Source organism: Vigna unguiculata, chromosome 10 (genome assembly GCF_004118075.2).
Source record: "Vigna unguiculata cultivar IT97K-499-35 chromosome 10, ASM411807v1, whole genome shotgun sequence".
In the NCBI taxonomy this organism is placed as follows: domain Eukaryota; kingdom Viridiplantae; phylum Streptophyta; class Magnoliopsida; order Fabales; family Fabaceae; genus Vigna; species Vigna unguiculata.
Genome location: NC_040288.1, coordinates 33,163,021 through 33,184,693, shown reverse-complemented (window position 1 = coordinate 33,184,693; position 21,673 = coordinate 33,163,021). Strand labels below are relative to the sequence as shown.

The 21,673-nt window shown below is 31.9% G+C and overlaps 1 protein-coding gene and 1 long non-coding RNA gene across 5 annotated transcripts; one reads left to right on the top strand and one right to left on the bottom strand.

The window, feature by feature from the left end:
- Positions 1-371: 371 nt before the first annotated feature.
- On the bottom strand, positions 372-21,444 carry LOC114166027. Of its 4 annotated transcripts, none has more exons than XM_028050681.1 (12): positions 21,327-21,444; positions 9,271-12,503; positions 8,803-9,060; positions 7,912-8,607; positions 6,934-7,752; positions 6,042-6,728; positions 5,072-5,926; positions 4,199-4,909; positions 3,247-4,092; positions 2,431-3,135; positions 1,417-2,331; positions 372-850 (listed from the first exon to the last, which is right to left on the bottom strand). In XM_028050681.1, the coding sequence occupies exons 2-11, from the start codon at positions 12,475-12,477 to the stop codon at positions 1,450-1,452; spliced, it is 9,666 nt and encodes a 3,221-aa protein (XP_027906482.1). In that variant the 5' UTR covers positions 12,478-12,503; positions 21,327-21,444; the 3' UTR covers positions 372-850; positions 1,417-1,449. The 4 variants fall into 4 exon arrangements, with proteins under 4 accessions (XP_027906482.1, XP_027906480.1, XP_027906483.1 ...); XM_028050679.1 differs by having other exon boundaries at positions 372-830; XM_028050682.1 differs by having other exon boundaries at positions 1,421-2,331.
- Positions 13,935-15,811, top strand: LOC114166029. Its single transcript, XR_003599834.1, has 3 exons — positions 13,935-14,030; positions 14,132-14,201; positions 15,580-15,811. It is a non-coding gene; the product is annotated as an uncharacterized LOC114166029 (long non-coding RNA).
- Positions 21,445-21,673: the final 229 nt, after the last annotated feature.

The window sequence follows — 21,673 nt, the reverse complement described above, 5'->3', positions numbered from 1 at the left end:
ATCATGAAATCATTCCCACAAAAAACTCAACTTAATTTCAAATATTTGTGGATCCTTTCTATTCAACATTGGATCTTCAATTCATATTTAAATTCCTACTAGCTTTATTATTAACCCTAACCATGGGATACATTGAAATCACTAAACTTGATGCAAGAAAGTTTCTACTTCTCCAAAATATCTTATTTCTAAATCATCAAATCTTTTCTATGAGAATGTATAGACATAAAATAGGTCAAGCAATAAAAACACTAGTTTTTAGATTCTATGTAATCTCATCTCTATCTTCGTCTTTATCTTGACCATCTTTAGATATAATAAACTTTATATATGAAGAAAATTTCAATAATCTAAAAATGATACACCCCTCCTGTACAATAGGACAACTTTATTAAAACAGAAACACTCATTTTACAACATAGGAACCATATTACATACACAAATACATTTCAGCATTGTTCATGGAACACCAACGACAAACATGTCTAGTCATGCAATGTTTAACTTTCAACTTATTCACAGAGCATCTTTCTCTACAAATACAATCATGTCAAATTTCTTCACAGAAAAACCTTCAAGAACTAAATTTAAAACAATTCAAATCTCTATAATACAAGCAACACACATATTCTCCTATATGAGTACAAGAACCACTCTTATTCACATACAACCTTATATGTCTTGAGAACCATTCACAGTTTCCTGTAGGTATATAGGGAAACTTTATTAATGAACACTGCACTTCAACACAAAGAAAAAACACTCTATTTGTTGACAGCTGTAGTCATGTCACTATCATTTCCTTCTTTGAGTCCCCTGATTCCCTGCAACTTGAATTGTTTTAAAAGAACTACGGTTAGAGAGTGGAACAGTTTAAAACTCGTAGGAAAATAAGTAGAATTTATTCATGAGCGAACAACTGAAATCCCAACTTTGAGAAGTAAGAGATTCACAACCTTTAAACTGGATTTTGTAAGGCCTGAGAAAAACTGATTATCAAAATTTTTGATAGTCTGAACTAGTGTTAAAATTCTAGTTTTGACTGGTGTTCGTGCTTTTATTTGTCTGAACTTTCCTTTCCTTTCAATCTTTAAGAATAAACTTGTATTATAAAGATTGAAAATTATAATATAAGCACAATATACTCACTAACACTCCATGACAATAAGTTTCTTTCAGCTAACACAATTTCTTAAAGCAAATTATTCACAATAGATGAGTTGATTAGAGATGACTAACTCAGATCGGAGAAAAATATATTTTGATTTAACGTTTCATATTTCTCCTTATGTAAATGCAGAAACAAAGAAAAGTTATTAGATGATGAAGGCCTTCACACTAATTAGTGAGTAGAAGTTGTTCAGCATATGCCAATTCCATTTGTAAGAGAAATAGATAATGAAATAGTGCACTCACTTACAAGTGAAGGGAATTTGCCACCAAACTAACTCAGGATGCCTCCTCCTCAAACTGTTGCGTGACCAGAGCTTTTTTATCACCTTTACCTAGGATTTCATCTATTATCACCGTAAATTTTGGAGGCACTTTATCACGATGACGGAAAATTTTGGAGTTGAGGCATTCGTTGACCGCCACTTTTCTCAAGGATGGGAAATTTAAAATGCAACTCCCCGAGTAAAAACTTTCTAAATTGTCTAATGAGGCAAGAATCAAGTTCTCTAGCTTCATGAATATCATCTCATTCTCATATTTATCGTCACCTTCTCCTTTGGGTTCATCTTCATCTCCCTCTTTGGACACTATTTCCTTTAGTGATTCACATTCTATGACTGTGATCTCTTCAAGGTTCACCAACTCTTTTGCGACTGAAAATGTAAACAAATACTGCATTTGGGGACATTTTTGTACAAACACCTGTTTCAGAAAAGAGGAAGAAACTGAAAAAGTAGGATGCACTCCAATTGTTTCAACATGAGGGCATTCGAATACATGTAATTCGTGAATCTTCTCGGAGAATGTGTCTGACCATGACGAGTTCTCTGGCTGGTTGGACCGGATATCAGATATACGGAATAGATTCAATGTTCTTAACTGTAAGAGCATCCCATCCTCACCAATTTTGGGGTTTTGAGCAAGGAAAATCTCCATACTATTGCAATTGTCTATCATCACAATCATTTCTATTAAGTTGGGTGTTGTATGGACTATTTCATTGACCACTATAAGCATCTCACTCACATCAGCGTTTAGGAGCAGATTCATTTTATTCACAAATTTGAAGATGCCAGTAAATTTTTCAGACCTAAGCCTTGATCTTAATGCCAGAATATGTTTCCAATCAAGTTCTAATTCTTTCAGGTTGGAAATGACCTAATGATTACAACAAAAACAAATTCAAAAGAAATTAAGGATTGTAATAGACCAATAAAGGGAAAATTTGAGAGTATAGATTTTTTGATGCGCACTTACCTCTAGACTTGAAATTAAAGGTTGTCTCTTAACTGAAGTACCCTCACCCATGGAATGTTCACTTTGAAACAACTCTAATCTTTCACACTCAAACACAGATAATAAATTTAAGGTTGGGCATTCCAAAGTGAATGTTTGAGGATAAAAGCACGTGAGTTGTGGTAAAAACGAAAGATTCAACTCCTCTAAACAAGGGAGCACAAATTTTGCTTCTGTGTCGTCTTCTTTTTCTACAATTTCTTGGAACTCAACGCAAGATTCTATGTCAATTCCTTTGAGACTTTTAAGATTTCTTGCCAGGGAAGCAGGAAATAAGGTTTGCAGGTTTTCGCAATTGCTAACAACGACCTGTTCCAGACTTGAAAAGTTAAGAACTCCATTTTTGTTCTTTTCCCAAACACGTGTCAGCTTCGATAGCCCTTTTAAGGTCAAAATCCTCAGCTGAGATGTTATTCCCATAATCTCATTGTCATTCATATAAAAAAGCACCTCTATTGTTGTACTATCCTGTACTTCCAACTCTTTTAAGCTCTGTAGAAGAGCAAGAATAGAAAACGGAATTGCACATAGCAAAGTACAGTTCTGAAGCTTCAAACTAACCAAATCGCGCAACCATTGGTTTTGCAGGCCAAACTTACAGTGCGGATCTTCTTGTAGCTCAATATTATCAGAAAAACACTCCTTGTCAACTGCTTCAAAAAACTCCTACAAATATAGTAATAGGTTATCTTCTAAATTACTTGTAAATAAGCATTCAATATGATAAGGCCAAATAAATTATAAATGTCTTTCCAAACACATCCTTTAAATTTTTACCTTTCGTTGTATGATCCCTTTTATTCTGGTGTTAAGATCTTGTGGAGGGTGTACATCATCCGCTCCCTGGTCCGTGGATAACGCAACTCCCATAAGGGATTCATTTCCATGGGAGAAAATCTCCATGTTCGGGCAGCTCCGTATTGCCACAGTTTTCAAAGATGATAATTCTATACTGTCACTTCCAGAATAAAAGCATACTAAACTTGTTAAAGATTGTAGATAAATGGTGTGGAGTCGATCAAATTTAATGCCTTCTGAACTTGCATCTCCCTCTTTAGACACTATTTCTGTCAGTGTTTCACATTCGGTGACCCTAATCTCCTCAAGGTTCATTAACTTTTTGGCAGCTGAAGTTGTAAATAAATACTTCAAGTTTGGACATTTGTAAATATTTAGTTCTTTCAGGCAAGAGAAAGACACCGCAGAATGTACTCTTAATATTGTTGTCAAATGAGGACATTGGGAAAGAGTTAATTTGTGGAGCCTCTCACAGATTATGTTTAAGCTTAAGCAGTACTCTAACTCGAAGAATTGTGTTGTGGATACATTGCATAGCCTCAATATTGTTAACTGTCTCAGCATCTCCTCCTCGCCAATCTTGGGGTTTTGAGCAAGGAAATTCTCGATATTATTGCAATTGTTCATATCCAGTTCTATTAAACTTGGTGCCTTGAGTATTTCAATGGGCAACATAGGCACTTCATTCCCATCAATGCCAAAGAACGACAAGGAAATGGTGTTAAAATTTGTGAGGCCCTCTGTAGATTTCTGTGACTTAAACCATAAGCTTAATGCCAAAATTTGTTTACAATCAAGAGTCAGTTTCTCCAGGTTGGAAATGACCTAACAATTAGAGACAAAAACGAATCAAATCGAAAGATGTGTGAATTAGATGAAAGGTGAAAAGAGAAAAAAATTGGAAGTGCAGATTCTATGATGCTTCACTTACCTTTGGATCTGATATAAGAGGAAGTCTGCTGCTTGAAGTACCCTCACCCATGGGATCGTATACACTTTGAAATAACCCTAACTCATCACAGTTCCTCACAGATAAGAATTTTACCGAGGGGAATTCCAGAGTGAATGTTTTAGGACAAGTGACCAGGGGCAAGTCATTAAGTTCCAAATCCTCTAGACAAGGGAACACAAACTTTTTAGTTACAAATGTTGTTTCTTCCTGTTCAACAAAGTCATGCAAATTTTCACAGGAATCTATTTTAAGCTTTTTAAGATCCTTGAGACTTTTTGCCAAGGAAGCAGGAAATAAAGTTTGCAGCTTTGAACAATCACTAACAACAACCTCTTGCAGATTGCGAAAGATTAGAATTCTGTGAGTGTCCTTTTCCCATACATGTGTAAGCTCTGATAGCCCATTTAAAGTCAATATCTTCAACTGGGATTCTGTTTCCTTAATCTCAGTGTCATCATTCATATCAAAAATTGCCTTTACTTGGTCGCTATCTCGTACTTCTAACTCTTTTAAGTTCTTTAAAAGACAAAGAATAAAAGATGGAATTGCATATGATTGCGTGCAGTTTTGCAACTTCAATGTTTCCAAATTGGCCAACCATTTGTTTTGCAGACCAATTTTACCACGCGGCTCAGCTTGTAGGTCAAGATTATCAGAAAAGCACTCTTTGTCCACGGCTTGAAAAAACTCCTGTAAACATTACAATACGTTTCATAAGATATATCCATTTCCTGCTCGACTTTGTTTACCTATAAAACATCGCTACAAATCTATAATGATTCTTGTTTTATATTCTTTTAATTCACTTAAACAAGAGTCATAATTAATTGATTCAAAATCAGAAGTTGTTACCTGTTGCAAGAACACCTTTTCTACCGAAAAGTTAAGATCATGGTAGAAGACGAAGTCATCACTTGAGACGTTTGAAGCTTGAATTCCTCTAAAAGAAGAATTTAGGTGAATCTCTCCTCTAGAGAAAAACTCCATCTTGGGGCATTTCCATATGTCCACTTGCACCAAGGAGGGTAACTGCAAACTGTCATTGCCTGAATAAAAGCATTCCAAGCTTGATAAACCATTTAGATCTATGTGTTTTAGCTGTTGTAACTTGATCTCTTCTGAAATGTCATCCTCTTCTTTCAAGACTATTGCTTCCATTGATTCACAATCATTGACTTTTATACGCTCAAGGTTCTCTAACTTGTTTACTGATGCTAATGTGAATAAATACTTTAATTCTTTACACCTGTCTATGTATACTTCTTTCACATAAGTGAAAGAAACTGAAGCAGGAGAATGCACCAATGTTTTCAAATCAGGACATTTGAGAACAACTAATTTTTGGAGGTTTTCACTGTCGCAAATCACATTTAACCATGGTGAGTCCTCCGACCCAATGGACTGGAGTTTCGACACACAATTTAGTCTCAAAGTTTTCAAGTGTGTAAGCACCCTTTTTTCAACAACTTCTGGGATTTGAGTTTGGAATACCTCGAGGCAATTGGAATAGTGTATACTCATTTTTGTTAAATTGGGCATCTTCAGGAGTATTTGAATGGGCAAATCAGGCCTTTCGTTCTCATCAACCTCAAGGAAAAGCTGAATATGATTTAAATATTTGAGGTTGTCCGTAGGTTCTCCCAACTTTGTCCTTAACACCAATGTTTGTTCCCAATCAATTGTCAGTTCCTCAAGGTTGCAAATATCCTAGTGAAAGAATATAAATAGAAAAGAAAGGAGTGAGTTTTAAAAGGTGAAACGTAAAATATATACATAGAGAGAGAGAGAGACAGAAAGTGCGCATTGCATGTTACTTAATTACCTTTAGGTCAAAGAAAATAGATTGTCTGTTAGCACTTCCAAATAGCTCCAAATCTGGGCAATAACACACGATTAATTTATTTAACGCAGAGCATTCCAAAGTAAATGATTCTGGGTAAAAGTAAATGAGCTCTGGCAAATCAAAAAGACCCAGTGTAATTAAGCAAGGGAACACAAACACCGCTGATACGTTCTTTTCCTTTCTGACAATTTCACGCAATGCATGACACCCAATTATCTCAAGTTTGACAAGCTTCTTAAGATTTTTTGCCAAGGTCAAAGGAAACACAGTTTGAAGGTTTTCACATTCACTGACATGGACCATCTTCAGATTTTGAAAGCTCTCAGTTCCTTTACCGTTCCTTTCCCACACATCCTCAAGTTTTGGCAGTTTTGATAAAGTCAATTTCTGCAACTGAAATGTTGTTCCAGTACCCTCTTTAGCATTCATCTCAAAAATTACCTCTACATTGTCGCAACCTCGTACTTGCAGTTCTTTTAAGCTCCTCAAGTAAGGAAGAATATTTGATGGAATTGCACATGGTTCAATATCACAGTTCTCAAGCTTCAAAATTTTCAAACTATAAAACCAGCTATTTTGCTTTTGCAGAATAGTTCCACGTTCCCAGCTTTCTTCTAGCTCTCGATGTTGGGAGAGGCTCATCTCCTCCATGCCTTCAAAAAATTTCTGTGAATATATGTTGTGTAAGTTCATTGTATAATCACATTTTCCACTCAGGCAATCACTTGTTAATAATTTTTCTTCTATTTTTTGGTTAGATGATAATTGGGTAGCGTTTTTCGGTTTTTATTCTCTAAAAGGATACTGACAGTTTAAAATAAGAAAATAGAAAAGAAAAAGTTAGTCAAGAAAATCATAAATGATTACATACCATTTCCTCGAATATTTTTTGTATTGTAGCATTTATATCTCCTTCCCAGCAGAATCGTTTGTTCTCTTTTCCGTGGACAACATGTATATTTTGTAAAAGTGGTGAGCTGGTGACTGTTTCAGAAAATTTAGCCATATTATAACATGCACTCACTACCAATTTCTCCAATGATGGGAATTCAAAGGCGCAATCAGAGACACAGAAACTCTTGAGTTTCTTCAATGAAACAAGCTCCAGGGCTTTCAATTGTTGAAAAAGAACCATGTCAGAATTTTCTCCATCTTTTCTTACTATTTCCACCAGGGATTCACATTTCACTACCTTCATGGTGTTGAGCTGAACCAAACTTTGTGCAGTAGACGCTGACATTAGACTTTTCAATCCATCACAATTGATCACTTCAAGATTTGTCAATCGAGTAAAAGATACAGAGGAAGGTGCCATTGTAATCATACGAGGACAGTTCTTCAAGATCAAGAACTCTAACCTTTCAAGAATGATGTCTGGTTCAAAGCCTATCTCTTTGAGATTCAGCAAGTCTATCAACATTAAGCTTTTCAGATTTGGGACTACTCCCAAGTTTTCAATTTCAGTATCTTCCTTTGGAGGCACTATCTTTTCAAAGTAACAATTACTCAATGATAGGCTTTTCAAATTAGGACTTCTGTGAAGGAAAGAATATAAAATCCCAGTATCTATTAATCTAGACAAAGAAAGCTCTTCTAAGTTATCCCTTCGATGGTTCCTTTTACCCATATAACTGCTTGGTGACTTTGCATGCCAAGACTCAATTTGCATGGACTTCAAGTTATTGATTACCTATAATCGACAAACATGCAAAGAAAAGGATGAATATATTTATATAAATATATATTTAAGTAAAAGTGGAAGAATATGTTTCCATTTTGATCATTTTCTATTTAATTTTGCATGAATTAGACAGTGTTGTTGAAGAGTTGAGGGGCTTAGTACTAGTACCTCTTCAGGAAAGCATACATGTATAGGATTTCTTTCTGCATGCTGGGTTCCTTTATTGAATGGTTCCAGATTTTTACAAAGTTCGATAGACAGCTCATTCAATGGACATGATAAATCATAAGCTGTTGGATAGAAGCTCGTAAGTTTTGGCAGTTTTGAAAATTTGACGGTGCTTAGTTTAGGAAAGTTAAACCTGGCTCTACCCGTGTGGGTAGCTTCTCTTTGGGCAACAATTTCACTCAATCCATAGCAATCACAAACCACAAGAGATTCAAGATTACCAAGACTCTTGGCTATAGAAAATGGAAATATATATTCCAAGTTGTCACAATCTTGAGCCCATATCTTCTTCACATTGTTAAACTTAGGAATCCCTATTCGGTCTTCATTGTTCATTTTCCATACAAGTTTCAATTCTGGGAGTGTTTCTAAATGAACATCTTGCAAGTTATTAGCTGCATCCCCAACTTGGTCACGTATATTGAATATTGCTTGCATGGACCTGCAATTTGTAACTCTCAAGTTGCATAAACTCACAAATATTCCCTCCATTGCATTTCCAAGTTTGTGACACTCCTCAATGATTAGAGTGTCTAGTTTGTTAAAAGAGTCCAAAGGGAGTTTTAGATTCCATATCTTACTCAGACTATTCATATTGAGAAGTTTCATATTCTTCAATTTTGGAAAGATGCTAGCCTGTTTTGGTACACAGTAGCCATAAGTTAATTAAACTATATGTTAAAATAGAGAAATCAATCAATAAACAGAAAAAGCAAAAAGTAATTGGCTATAATAAACATTAGAAACTCTAAAAATTGAAATGGACTAGTATAACATTGATACATCTACAAACAAATTGTAACATCGAATCTGATTAGACCACCTTCTTACCATAATATCCTTCTCCTTATCTTGGTCAGGGAGGAAGATGCTTCTCATCTTCTCACAGTCACTTACATAAAGGCTTTGAAGATTCACCAAAATTTTGGCCATTGTAAATGACATCAAATATTTTAATTTCCAACAACCATTCACATCCAAATGTGTCAAACTTTCAAAAGATAGCCTTTTTGAAGATTGGTCGACACTCCATATTACGTCAATATGGAGTGAGGACAACTCCAGCCTCTCTAATTTTGAAACCCCAACCTGCAAAGAGACACACATGATTAGTGTCTCCAAAACCTAAGGAATTGACTTTGACTTTCTCAACTTAATTTTTGTAATAAATAAATTATGTCTTATCTTTTTAATGTCGAAGTCCTTACAAACTCTTTCCTTTTAGTTTAACAGAATAAAATGCGAAAAAAGTTTTAGCTGTTAAAGATAAAGAAATTTAGATGGCAATTTTAGATGCACCTTTTCATGGAAGAGTTTTCTTTCCTGTCCTTCTCTATGAGGAATGGCATCAAACCCAATAAACTCAGACAAAGATTGTAGCTTCAAATAGCGTAATTCAGGAAGCATAAGAAGCTCAGTTTTATCAGGGTCGTTTTGTGGCTCCACATCAATGACTTCCTTCAAAGAGTTACATTCAGAAACTTCAATTGTTTCAATAACTTTTAAGAGTCCAACAACAGAAATTGAGAAGACGTTCTTCAATTCACCACAGTGATTGATCTTGATGACTTTCAGTTTACCAAAAGAGGGTTCTGATAGGTTACAGGAGCATATCTTATCTATCTTAAGATTATAGAGACATAATGACTCCAATTTTGGAAAAGCTTTCTCAGGGAGCTGCCTGTCCTTTGGATAGATAAGAGATTGAATGGTAGAATTATTTACAATCCATAAATGCTTAAGATATGGAAATCCTTTTAAATTCAATCTATAAAAAAGGTCGTGCACAATATTATCTGCTTCACTATTCTGCTTGTCATCGACAGTATTAAGTTCTAGGAACAAATTTTCAACTCCTTCAAACAACATTTTGATCCCCTTTAGAGAATGAATGTCAGATCCATTTTTCAATCGTATTGCCAAAAATTTCAATGCTTCATATTTCTCTGGCATCTTGAAATCAATATCTAAAACTGAACTCAAATCTCCAATAACAATCTTGTAACTAAATAACTTGTCAAAAAACAAATTCTTTGGCAGATAGGAAACATTTCGGATTTGTATGTCTAAAGTTGTCAATTGATTTAAATGTTTCAAACCGGAAAGAAGAGCTATTTTACTTTGACGTGTTTGTTCTTCATCCTCCCATTGAATCAAGGTATTTCTCATATACAACTCCTCCAGACTTACCAAGCTTGGTATGACACCATTTGGAATTTTTTTAAGTTTAGAGCAATTACTTATGTCAAAAATTTGTAGCATTTTCAACTCATTTAACTTAGTTGGCAAACTTTCAATATCAGATCCTGAAAAACTTAGAATTCTTAACCTTTTCAGCTCTCCTATGATGTATAATTCATCATCTAGCATGCAACATTGCTCCAAACAAAGCATTCTAAGTTTATGCAAGGATGAAAGTGAAGAACCAACGAGGGAGAGATAAATACCAGTCAATATCAACACTCTGAGTTCTTTCATTGTTTCGAAGAATTTTTCAGGTATTTTCGGGCGTGGAATATTATTGACAATTTGAAGGACTCTAAGTCTTGGATAGTTTATTCTCCCAGGAAACTCTTCAATGAAGTCACAATGATGTAAGGAAATAGCAGCATACATTTCAAGATTATCAGGCCATTCATCTAGTTTTCCCTTTGTCATTGTAAATAAATGATTTTCTTTATATGCTATTGACAAAGCTGCAGTACGAACACTATCAGGCATGGTGAAATAATCACTTGAATAACTGTCAGACAACAAACCTGACTCTTTTAGCTTTGAAACCAACGTATGTACTTTGTCCCTGGTTTGCCTTGCTGTGTTGATTCCTCGAAGAAAACCAAAACCAATGCAATATTTCACCAAGTCCATAACCAATGCATCTTGACCCATGCGTGCACAAAGCAAGAAAGTGTGCTTGAGTTCCTCATCTTCTAAAAGCTCATAACTCAACTTGGTAGAAAATTCAGGTGCTCCAGCTAAGTTTTGAGAATCAAGCTTTCGATTAGTTTCGTCCCATACAGAAAGGCTCTTATTTTTCAATGCCCTTGCAGTGGTAATTATTGTCATTGGCAATCCTTTACACTTGTTGGCAATTTGAGCAGCTAATTTGTCATATTCAGAATTCTTGCCACCTATTCCAGCCTTTTTCTTGAACAACATCTCTGCTTCCTTCTCCTTTAAGACTTCCACGGGGAAAATACTCTCTTCTTTCCCTTCCATTTGGCTTAACAACACTTGTCTGATTTCAGAAATCATCAAAATCTTGCACCCTTTGTATTGAGGAACAATTTTTTCTGTTTTCACCGTATCAGAAGCATCAACGGAGGATTTTCCTTCATTGACATTCTTCAAACCACCACCAAGGAATTCTCCTTTCTTGACATTCATCGAGTTAGCAGCACCGGAGAATTTTCCTTTATTTACATTATTAGAACCGTCAACACCGTATAACGTTCCTTTTCTAAAACTTATCGAACCATCAAGAACAGGGGATTTTGCTTTATTTACATTCTTAGAACCATCAACACCTCGTAACGTTCCTTTTCTAAAACTTGACGAATTATCAAGGACGGGGGATTTTCCATCACTGACATTCTTCAATATATCAACATCAACTGATTTTCCTTTGACACTGGTTACGCCATCATCTTTCTCTAATTCACATGGAATCCCCAACAAGTTAAAGTCCACTTCTTCCCAAAGATCATCTAGGATTATGAGTGTGCTCTTATTCTCATCATTCAATATCTGGTGTATCCTAGCAGCTCGTGCAATGTTACTTTCCTCCTCCAATACAACCCCTAACATATCAGCAATTTGTCCTTGGATTTTTCTTACATCAGGGCTTTTTGTCACACTTGCCATGGTCACCACCTCGAACATCTTGTCTTTCAAGGCTTTCTTCACAACCTCTTTGACTAAAGAGGTCTTGCCAACGCCACTCAACCCATGAAGACCAATCATTCTAACACCTGGCTTTTGAAATTCATCAGTAATCTTTTTCACAGTATCATTTCTTGATGAATAACTTTCATAACCAAGGTTAGAAAAAAAGGCAGCCATGGAGGGTGGGCCAGACCAATAAGATAAAATGTCAAACTTTGCATTTTGTAGTAACCCATTTGCCTGCTTTGTGATATCATCTGCTTTTCTACTTCGACGATACCTTATCCCTGGCTTCGGAAGGAAACCACTGTTGAAAAATTCAAACATTGCACATTTATGGCATATTTCGTCATTGTGGAAACCCCTATATGTGAGAATGAGTTTATCCACCTTGTCCATCCATTCTTTAACTTCAACGTGAATTTTTCTTCCATGTCGACGTTCTTCCTCGTCCACTGTATTTTGAATAGAATCTCTCTTCTTCTTGAGCTTCTCCACAACATCTTCTAGTTTACCAACTCTTGTCTCGTACAAGTCCAATTGAATCAATTGCTTCTTTAGCCACGCCTTTGCTCGAGGTGACAGTGTTAGGAATTGACAACACGCGATTAGAGCAGCCATGCTACATCTCAACTACATATCTTCTTCTGCAACACACAAGTAAATCACAAAGTAATATTAATTAGGAGAGAGTATAGTTGAAGTAACAAATCGATAAAATTAAATCCTGGAGGCAAATCAGAATTGGGTATGCGGGTTAAGTCATGACAAAGATGGAACAGGACAGACTGTCCTATCTATTTTTTTTTTAAATTAAAATAAAAAGAAAAATAATATAAAAAGTAATTTTCTTTTTTTATATGACTTAAATGACGAAATATATATATATATATATATATATTTTAATTTAATTTATTAACACTTACAAATTAATGTTTGATAAATTATAACATGTAAAAATAATAACTTTTAATTTAATTTATTTAATTAGAGACATAAACTAATTAATTAAAATTTAAATAATGTTTAATGTATATTTTTAATACATTTACAAATAAAAAAATCAAAAATACAAAATAAAAAAAAAAATAGCGAGTTCTTGTATCGATCTTTGAAAAGGGTTGCTGGATAATGATATATTGACCTAATTTTTTTGACTCACTTATTTTAACTCACTTCTAATCTATCATTCTAATCACCCTTAAATTATTACATTACATTTCTAAACAAAATTAAAATAAATAATTAAAGATGATTAAAATGATAAATTATGGATAAAAAATAGGTTAAAATATCATTATCCAAATTTTAATCTCCTATGAGAAATTAGCGTGTTCCATTTTATTTTTGACAAATCAACAACAAAAGAGTCAAGATAGGGCGTGCTTATCTATTTTGGTCCTTAATATTAGATGAAAGATTGTGTTTTGTAAATATTATGTCCATATTCTTTTACCATTTTTATCTTTATAAACATAATTAATTTTATTAATTATAATTTCTAAATATTACTCACTATAAATATTAGAAAAATTATAAATATTATAACAATTAATAAAATACCGTTATTTTATGTATATAAATTAATAATATTTTTGTTTGAACAATTTGATAACAATAACAATAACTTTTTTTTAATTACATAATTTTTCATTATATTAAAAAAAATTAACAAGCATACTCAAAGTATTATTTACTTATGGATGGCAAGGACAGACATGAGTTTGACTATCTTATCTTATCCGGTGGTGATAACAGATAATAAGATTAGGAACCAAATTTGATCATTTTATCACAATTCAATGTAAAAATTCATTTTCATTCATATTGAAAGTATGAGATTTTTTCTCTTTTCTCATTCCTATTGGGGAACATGTATGTCGTATCCTCTCCCCGTACTTACTTCTTTACTCTTTCAAATATTAATTGAATAACATTTTAACAAAAATTAAAAGTCACAATGTAAGGCCCATTTAAAATATGTTAACTTTTCTGCCCTAAAGTTAGTGGGCCTAAGGCCGGCCCAACGTATAAAGTCACTAAGTCTGCCCTAATTTCACAATTTACTCTCACACTTGCAGAAATCAGCAGCCGTCGCCCTTCCGCACTAGAGCTCTGCTAGGGTTTGTTCTTGTCTCGAACCAGTTCGTCCCAACTAACGATTCCTGCTCCACGTAAGTAACTCTAACCCTATTGTACTTACCTCCTAAAGCTTTGCATTCGTTCTCCACCGATTAAAGCCCGAAAATAATCGTGTTCTTCGCTGTTCCGTCAGTTCCTAGGTCCATCACTCGAGCTGCTGTGCTCCAAGGTCCCGCGTCGAAGTTCTGTTAGCCGCTTTCCAGGTACGGGAAGTTAGGGTTTCAGTCTTTTAGGTGTTGTTGTGGCTGTTCTTGAGTGAGTTAATGATTTCATGAATGAATCCTTCGTTTTGGTGTGATTAAATGCTAGTTATGCTTGATGGATTTGATGAACATGGCTGTGGCAGTGAAGAACAGTGGCGAGACCTGTTAATCTCGCCCAAGCGAGTACATCTCGCCTAGGCGAGATGAAACAGGGAGCTCGCCTAGGTTTATTGCGCGAAAAGTCGCCCGGGCGGCTCGCTCAACTTTTGAGCGAGCAGGCAACTCGCCCAAGCGAGAGGGATCTCGCTTAAGCGAGATCCCGTGTTGCCCAGGCCCTGTTTTCCTTGAGCCCTCGCCTAGGCGAAGGGGGGCTCGCCTGAGCGAGCCTGTCTCGCCTGAGCGAGACCCTTCAGCCTGAGCGAGGGGTTTGGGCGAGACAGTGCGGTGTTGGGTTGCATATTTGTTCTTTTGTGCTTGGACTTGTTTGGGTATGACTGCTATGATAAGATGCATGTACTGATGTATGAATATATGCCTAATGGGTTGCTATATGTGCGTGACATGATTCATGAATGATGGATGATGAGTGTGGTGGGGACTTAGCATGTGAAATGAGTATGCGGTTTGAAACTAAAGGATCATGGTATAAATACGAGACTAGGCCCCAGACTCATTGGGGGTGGTGATGATCAGGGGTATGGATTTGAGATGTGATTGACATGAGGATTAAACTTCAAGGGTTGATATGGAATTGAAAAACATAATTCAATATTCTCTTATTGCTAATTTATGAACGTTGGTCCGTGTCAGCGTGTAATTCCTTGGGGTCTCTAGGTGAGACCTCCGGGGTCGCGCTTCAGTGGTCGGGACGTAATTCCATGGCCCCTGCTAGTGGGTGTTCATGGTGGTGCCCCATCTGTATAACTAGGTAAGGATTCAAGGTAAGGTTGCATCCTGACGCTCCGAGGAGCCAGTTAGTCTCACTTAGAGCGGACTGACTCTTGTGGTGGAGTAGCAGGAGGCCTGAAACTCATTAAGGGCTAACCTTGTGGTGGGAGAGATTTTTGATTCATCGTAACACTGGTAACACATAGCTCAGGATCGAGCAGCTCAGGGTCGAGCAGGGGTATCCACCACAAGTGCAAGCATCCGCTGAATCCGACCGAGTTATACGTATCCGGACGAGTCGAGTCGAGTCGTAGCGTATTGAATGAAGAGTCATAACATGTTTGGTTGCTATGTGGATGAGATGATAAGAATATATTTGATTGCATGTTGAATATGTTGATTGGCTCTAGCTTACCCGTTTTGTTGCATGGTTGTGATGTATGTGGCTGTTCTTTCTTGCGATGATCATCGACTTGGTTGATGGGAGCAGATGGGCGAAGTTCTCGTGGTCAGCAGGGAAACGGTGATCCAGCAGCTTAGCCATTTGGGCTAGTTCTCACGCTTCTTCTTTTCATGTTTTCTTTAGGGCTATGGCCCCTGTATTCGTAGTTGTTAGATTGTAAACTCTTAAATAAGCGGTTATCCTGCTTTTAGTTGGCATCGTGGTGTGCCTGGTTTTGTAGGGGTGACGTTATGAACCCCAGGACTGCATTGTTGTTTTATCTCTGTGTGACGTTTCCTTTAATTTTATGTATTAAATTAAATGGGGCGTTACACACAACAGAGATATTTTATGAAGTAGTCAATGTTCAAATATACAAATTTTCTTTTCTTCATTATCAAAAAACAAATTATAATTATATAAATATATCGTATAAAAATCTCAAATAACAATTGAATAAAGATCGAACAGTAATAGAATACAGTAAAAATATTAAATGTGTGTCCTAAGTTATGAAAATAACAAAAGAATTAATATAAAATTTTTAAATTAGCTAATAAACCGAAAGTGTATTAGTAATTTAAAATGCTGCGGAACAAATATCAGAACAGGCAACAGAATAAAGATGAAGAAAAAAAAAGTATATATATATATATATATATATATATATATATATATATATATATATATATATATATATATATATATATATATATATTCATATCTAATTTAAAAAATCAAATATTATTATAGATTCATTTGTCAATCCTAATATCATTTTCATCCTTGAAGTAAAACTTTATCCTCGTCCCTAACCCGAAGAACTAAGATTTTTTGTTTTTTTCTCCTAAAAACCTACATTTCAGTGGGGAAGCATCTTGGGAAAGGCAGATGCCATGGCCTCCCAAGTTTGAAATTATGTGCATTAATGAAAATTTAAGTGCTAAATTAGATGGATTTTTAATTATTTTATAAAGAAAATTATTTAATATTAATAAGTAATAAAACATAAAATTAAAATTAAAGATAATAGAGAATAAAAAAGTTTATCTATTTCTTTTTATTTTTTCTCTTCTTACGTCCAAAGTTTCTCATTGTTTCTATTCATCTTTTATTTTTCATATCTTTATTTTTGTTCAAAAAAAAATTAAATACAAATCTATTATTTTGGTTATCAGTTCCTACTTGTTCTGTTTTCCTTACTGAAGAAAAAAAATTTGCTTTTGATACAGTATAATATTTTTTTTGGTTTAAATACATATATGGTCCTTATTTTCGTTATATTTGTTTAATTTGATCTTTATTCTTGTTTTACGTTGAAGATCATATTTTTGTTAAATTTTAGTTAATTTGGTACTTTTTACTAACGGTGTTTAAATAGTTAATATTTTTAGAAATACATACCACATGTTAATTCCTGATTTTTTTGATTTTTTTAAATTTTTTTAAATTTTTTTTAAATTTTTATTTATTTATTTTTAAAATTTTTTAATTTTAAAAAAATTGTCCACATGTCAAATCATAATTGTGTCACATGTCAATATCAGTACCACGTGTCAGTTTGTGGTTGTGTTATTATTTTTGTTCAATTTAATCTTTATATTCATTATTTTTGTTCAATTTAATTTCTATATTAGTTATTTCTATTCTTTTTTATTCCAATCTAGTTAAAATGACTCAATTTTGTCTCTTTTAAATTGATACTAAATTCAGTATCTTTTATAAACATTATACTAATATTTTTTTAAATTGACATTTTTATTAATTATTTTTTAAATTTAATTATAAATTATTAAATTTAATTATAAATTAAATAAAATTCTTATATTTAATTTTTAAATAGAATACAATTATTTAAAATATTATTAGAATATAATTATTAAATGTATTTTTTATAATATTTATATTCTAAATATTGATACTTTTAAAATTTATATTTAAAAATATTTCAAATATTATAGACTTTTCAGAAAAGTGAACTAATATTTATAAAATTAATATTTAAATATAAATTATTTTAGATTTTAATATATAAAATGAAATAAAAATATTAAATATTTTATATTTAAATGTAAATTTTACAAATGTTAATATATATTTTCAAAACATTTAATAATTTTCTTTTTGTAATATTTTAAATAATTATATTCTATTTAACAATTGAATCTAAGAATTATATTCAATTTATAATTAAATATAATAATTTATAATTGAGTTTCAAAAATAACTAATAATAATGTGAAGTTTAAAAATAAATATATAATATTTATAAAAAATAAATTTGGTCTCAAATTAAAAGGGAAAAAGTTATTCTATTTTAACAAAAACTAAAACTAAATTAAACAAAAATAACGAATATAGGAACTGAATTGAACAAAAATAATAATTATCGAGACTAAATTGAATAAAAAGAAATAATACAACCACAAACTGATACATGACACAATGGTGACTTGACACGTGGACAATTTTTTTGAAATTAAAAGAATTTTAAAAAATAAAAAAAAAAGAGAGCTAACACGTCACATGTATTGTTGGAAAAGATTAACTATTTAAACACCGTTAGGAAAAAGGACCAAATTGACTAAAAGTTGCCGGAAATGAGGACCTAATTAAACACAAAACAAAAATGAAAACCAAATTGAATAAACATGGCGAAAATGTGGACCAAATGTGTATTTAAGCCTATTTTTTTATCTTATGAATCTTTCTATAATATTTTTTTAGAACATATGAGGGAAAATGACTATTATATGGCTTAGTTATAATAGTTTCCCTTTTAGTGAGAACTCTCTTAATATTTAATTAGATTTTGATATATTGTTCTCATATTAATGACCCTATTCTCAAATTTTGATAGTTTAATTTTTAGTCATAAACTTTAGTTTTTTTAAATATGTACATTAACGAAGAATAAATAAATAAATTTATTTGTTTAAAAGTGATAAAAAAGAAGTTACATACGAAGATGAAAACAATACAAATTTAATTTTTTCACTTATTGTGAATAAAGATATTCATGATTCAATTGTTTAATTAGAGGCTTCCCTCGTGAAAAAATTTTATCTTTTAGATTTTAATGATAAAAAAAAAACAATTTAAAATTTTTACTTCAACATTTTATTGTTGATATTCCTAATTAGCCATCCAGATTTAAAAAATTATCAATCATGACTGAATTATGTCAATATTTAGTAAAAATAACAAAATCAAGGATGTTAGTTCATTGATAGCTTAATTCATTTTTTTTAATATTTTTTTAGTTAAAAAAAAAAAGTTGTAACAAAAATTATCAAAACAAGATTATAAAATAAAAACAAAGATAAATTTGTTTTAGACAATATAATTGCTTCCATAGAAAAAGACCGAAAATTTTAGTTTTAATTAAATTATAGTTGAATTCAAACATTCGAAAGAAAAAGAAATTTTATATATATATATATATATATATATATATATATTTTATTACGTGTATATTTGTGATTTTTTTTATAATTTTAATTATTTTTAATTTTGTTTGACTTTTTCAATATTATCAGTCAAAATTTACTACTTTCTCTATTCACAAACTTCCTTATTGTTCTAAATATTAATTAATTTTTTTTCTAAAGATAAAAATCAAAGCAAAAGAAATAAACTATAATGTATACAATCACAATTAGATAGGTCAAATAATTATAAAAAGGAATAAAAAATTTATATGTATAATCTAAAAATAAAGTACTAAACTAAGGATCAAATAAATAAAAGTTAATATAAATTTTGTTAGTTATGTAATATATAAAAAGGGTTTTAGTAATTTAAAACAAAGATAAATATGAGCACAAAATTAGACATTGGGACCGATAACGGAAATGAGACAAATATTTCCATATATACTTAATATTTTGAATATTACCATTGACATATATGAACTCGATCAATACAGAAAAATTGTCAAAATCAGGACAAATAGGACTAGGTTAATTTCACATTTCTATATTTCCACTAATGTAATTGGGTTAAACTAGCATTTAATTTTGGTGGGATCCATATTTTTATTCATGATTTCAAATCCCATGTTAAAAAATTTATAAATTTGGTTTGCATCTCTATTTTTTAATTGAACCTTAACTCTAACGTATGTATTTAAACTAGTACGTAGATTTTGGACGATTCATACACCTAAATTTCAAAAAATAAAAATAAAAAATCATTCGTATAGGTATTCTTAAGCAAATATACATATCTAAATTGTACAAGAAAAAAAAAAAGTTGCAAATCATGGGGAACCAAAATTAATAGTTTCATATAAAATCTCTTTACTACTTATGATTCAGTTGATCAACAAGTACTTAAGTGAATTTCATGATAAAGACGAAGAAAAACAGATTACCATTTACGTATTCATATAGCCGTGTGCAGTTAGGGTTTAATATGTTCTTGGTCCTTAACTTTCGGTGAATTTTAAAATTAGTCCATTTTGAAATTTTAAATCAATTTAGTCATTCATTTTCGAAATATGTGGACTTAGTCCTTCTAATCAAATCTTGTTAATTTTATTTGACATTTTAAGCGCGTTTCATTGTAGTATTTGACTTAACCTTAAAGCAAAAATGTGTCAAACAGTATAAACAACTCAACTACAATCCTGAAATTCATACGAAACATCAAATAAATTTTGATTAAGGTGATATTACTTCACTTCACAAAACAAATATGTGAAATTTAGATTAAAATTATGTCATTCAATTATCATATAGACTTTTATATTTTTGTTCTAAAATTTTAGAAATTTAAAATTTGTTCATACTCATACGGAAATATTTAATTACTCCTGTTTATTAATTTATTACTGTTTATACTATTTCCAACAATTCATTATACGTCTAAAAAAAGGTAAAATTTCCAACATATAGATATTATTTAACACCACAAGAAAATTTTGAAACACTGATATAATGACCAATTTATATACAAATTTATAAAATTAAAAATTATTAGTTACTAAAATAGTCATCATTATTATGAATAAATAATTATAATTGATCACTAAATTAATCTTTAAAATTAATTACCACGATTTTGGTTGTTAAAAAAATTGATCTATAAAAATTAGCTACTTAAGTACCAAAATGAATTAATTTTTAAATTAATCTCTAATTAATTAGTAATAAATTTAATGATTAATTATAATTTTTTAATTTATAATAGTGATTATTTTAAAGACCAATAATTTTTTATTTTATAAATTAGTTAATATGGTAACCGATTATTTTTTGTTTTTGGTTTTTAAACGAAGATTTGATTGTACTTGGATTCTCTTTTAAGTACTTTATTACACATATCAAAGTTATTTAACTGAAATAAGTTTCTTACGCAACGAGATGTGAGGGTATTGAAATTCTAAAATAATCAACGTACTTTGAAACAAAACTAAAAACTAAAATTCACATTATAATATAAATATAGCAATGTTTCACTGAATCTGTGGAAAAATTTAATAAATACCAACTTAATCTTCTTCAGAAATTCAATCATATATTTTCTCGTGATTAAAAGAAAAGCGATGAAATGAAAAAGAAGTATATCGTCCAGTATATACTCCCTTTCATTCATATAATATGAAGACTCTTTTCTAATAGCTCGTGAACTTTCAAGATTGATGAATTGAACTGTGAAAATTTTAGTAGCAGCAAAGAGGAAGGGAGTTTAAGATTGTAAGAGGATTTAGATTATAGATAAAGTAAAGATGCATTATTCCATGGATGGAACAAACCTAAACTTCAAATAAGAAGGAGAAATATAGTGTGTACCTGACAACATCAATATGATGAAGACAACAAAAGCAACAAGAAACTGTGATGAAGAACACAGAGAAAGAATGGTAGCTTCCTCCAATCAATTCAAAGCATTGAGATCAGAATGAAAACGAAGTTGTGAGAACTCACTCAAAGGAAAAATCTGCTTTTAATTAATGTATACCAAATACAACCTGTGTTGATGTTAGCACCCACCTAATGCGTTGAATTTCACTTTTATAATATTTGTTTTGCTTCTTATATATACATTTTCTTATATTTATTTATTGAAATACTAAGCGTGATGTAGGTGTGAAATGGACATTTTGGTGTATAAAACAAAATGTTGCACTAAATTAAAC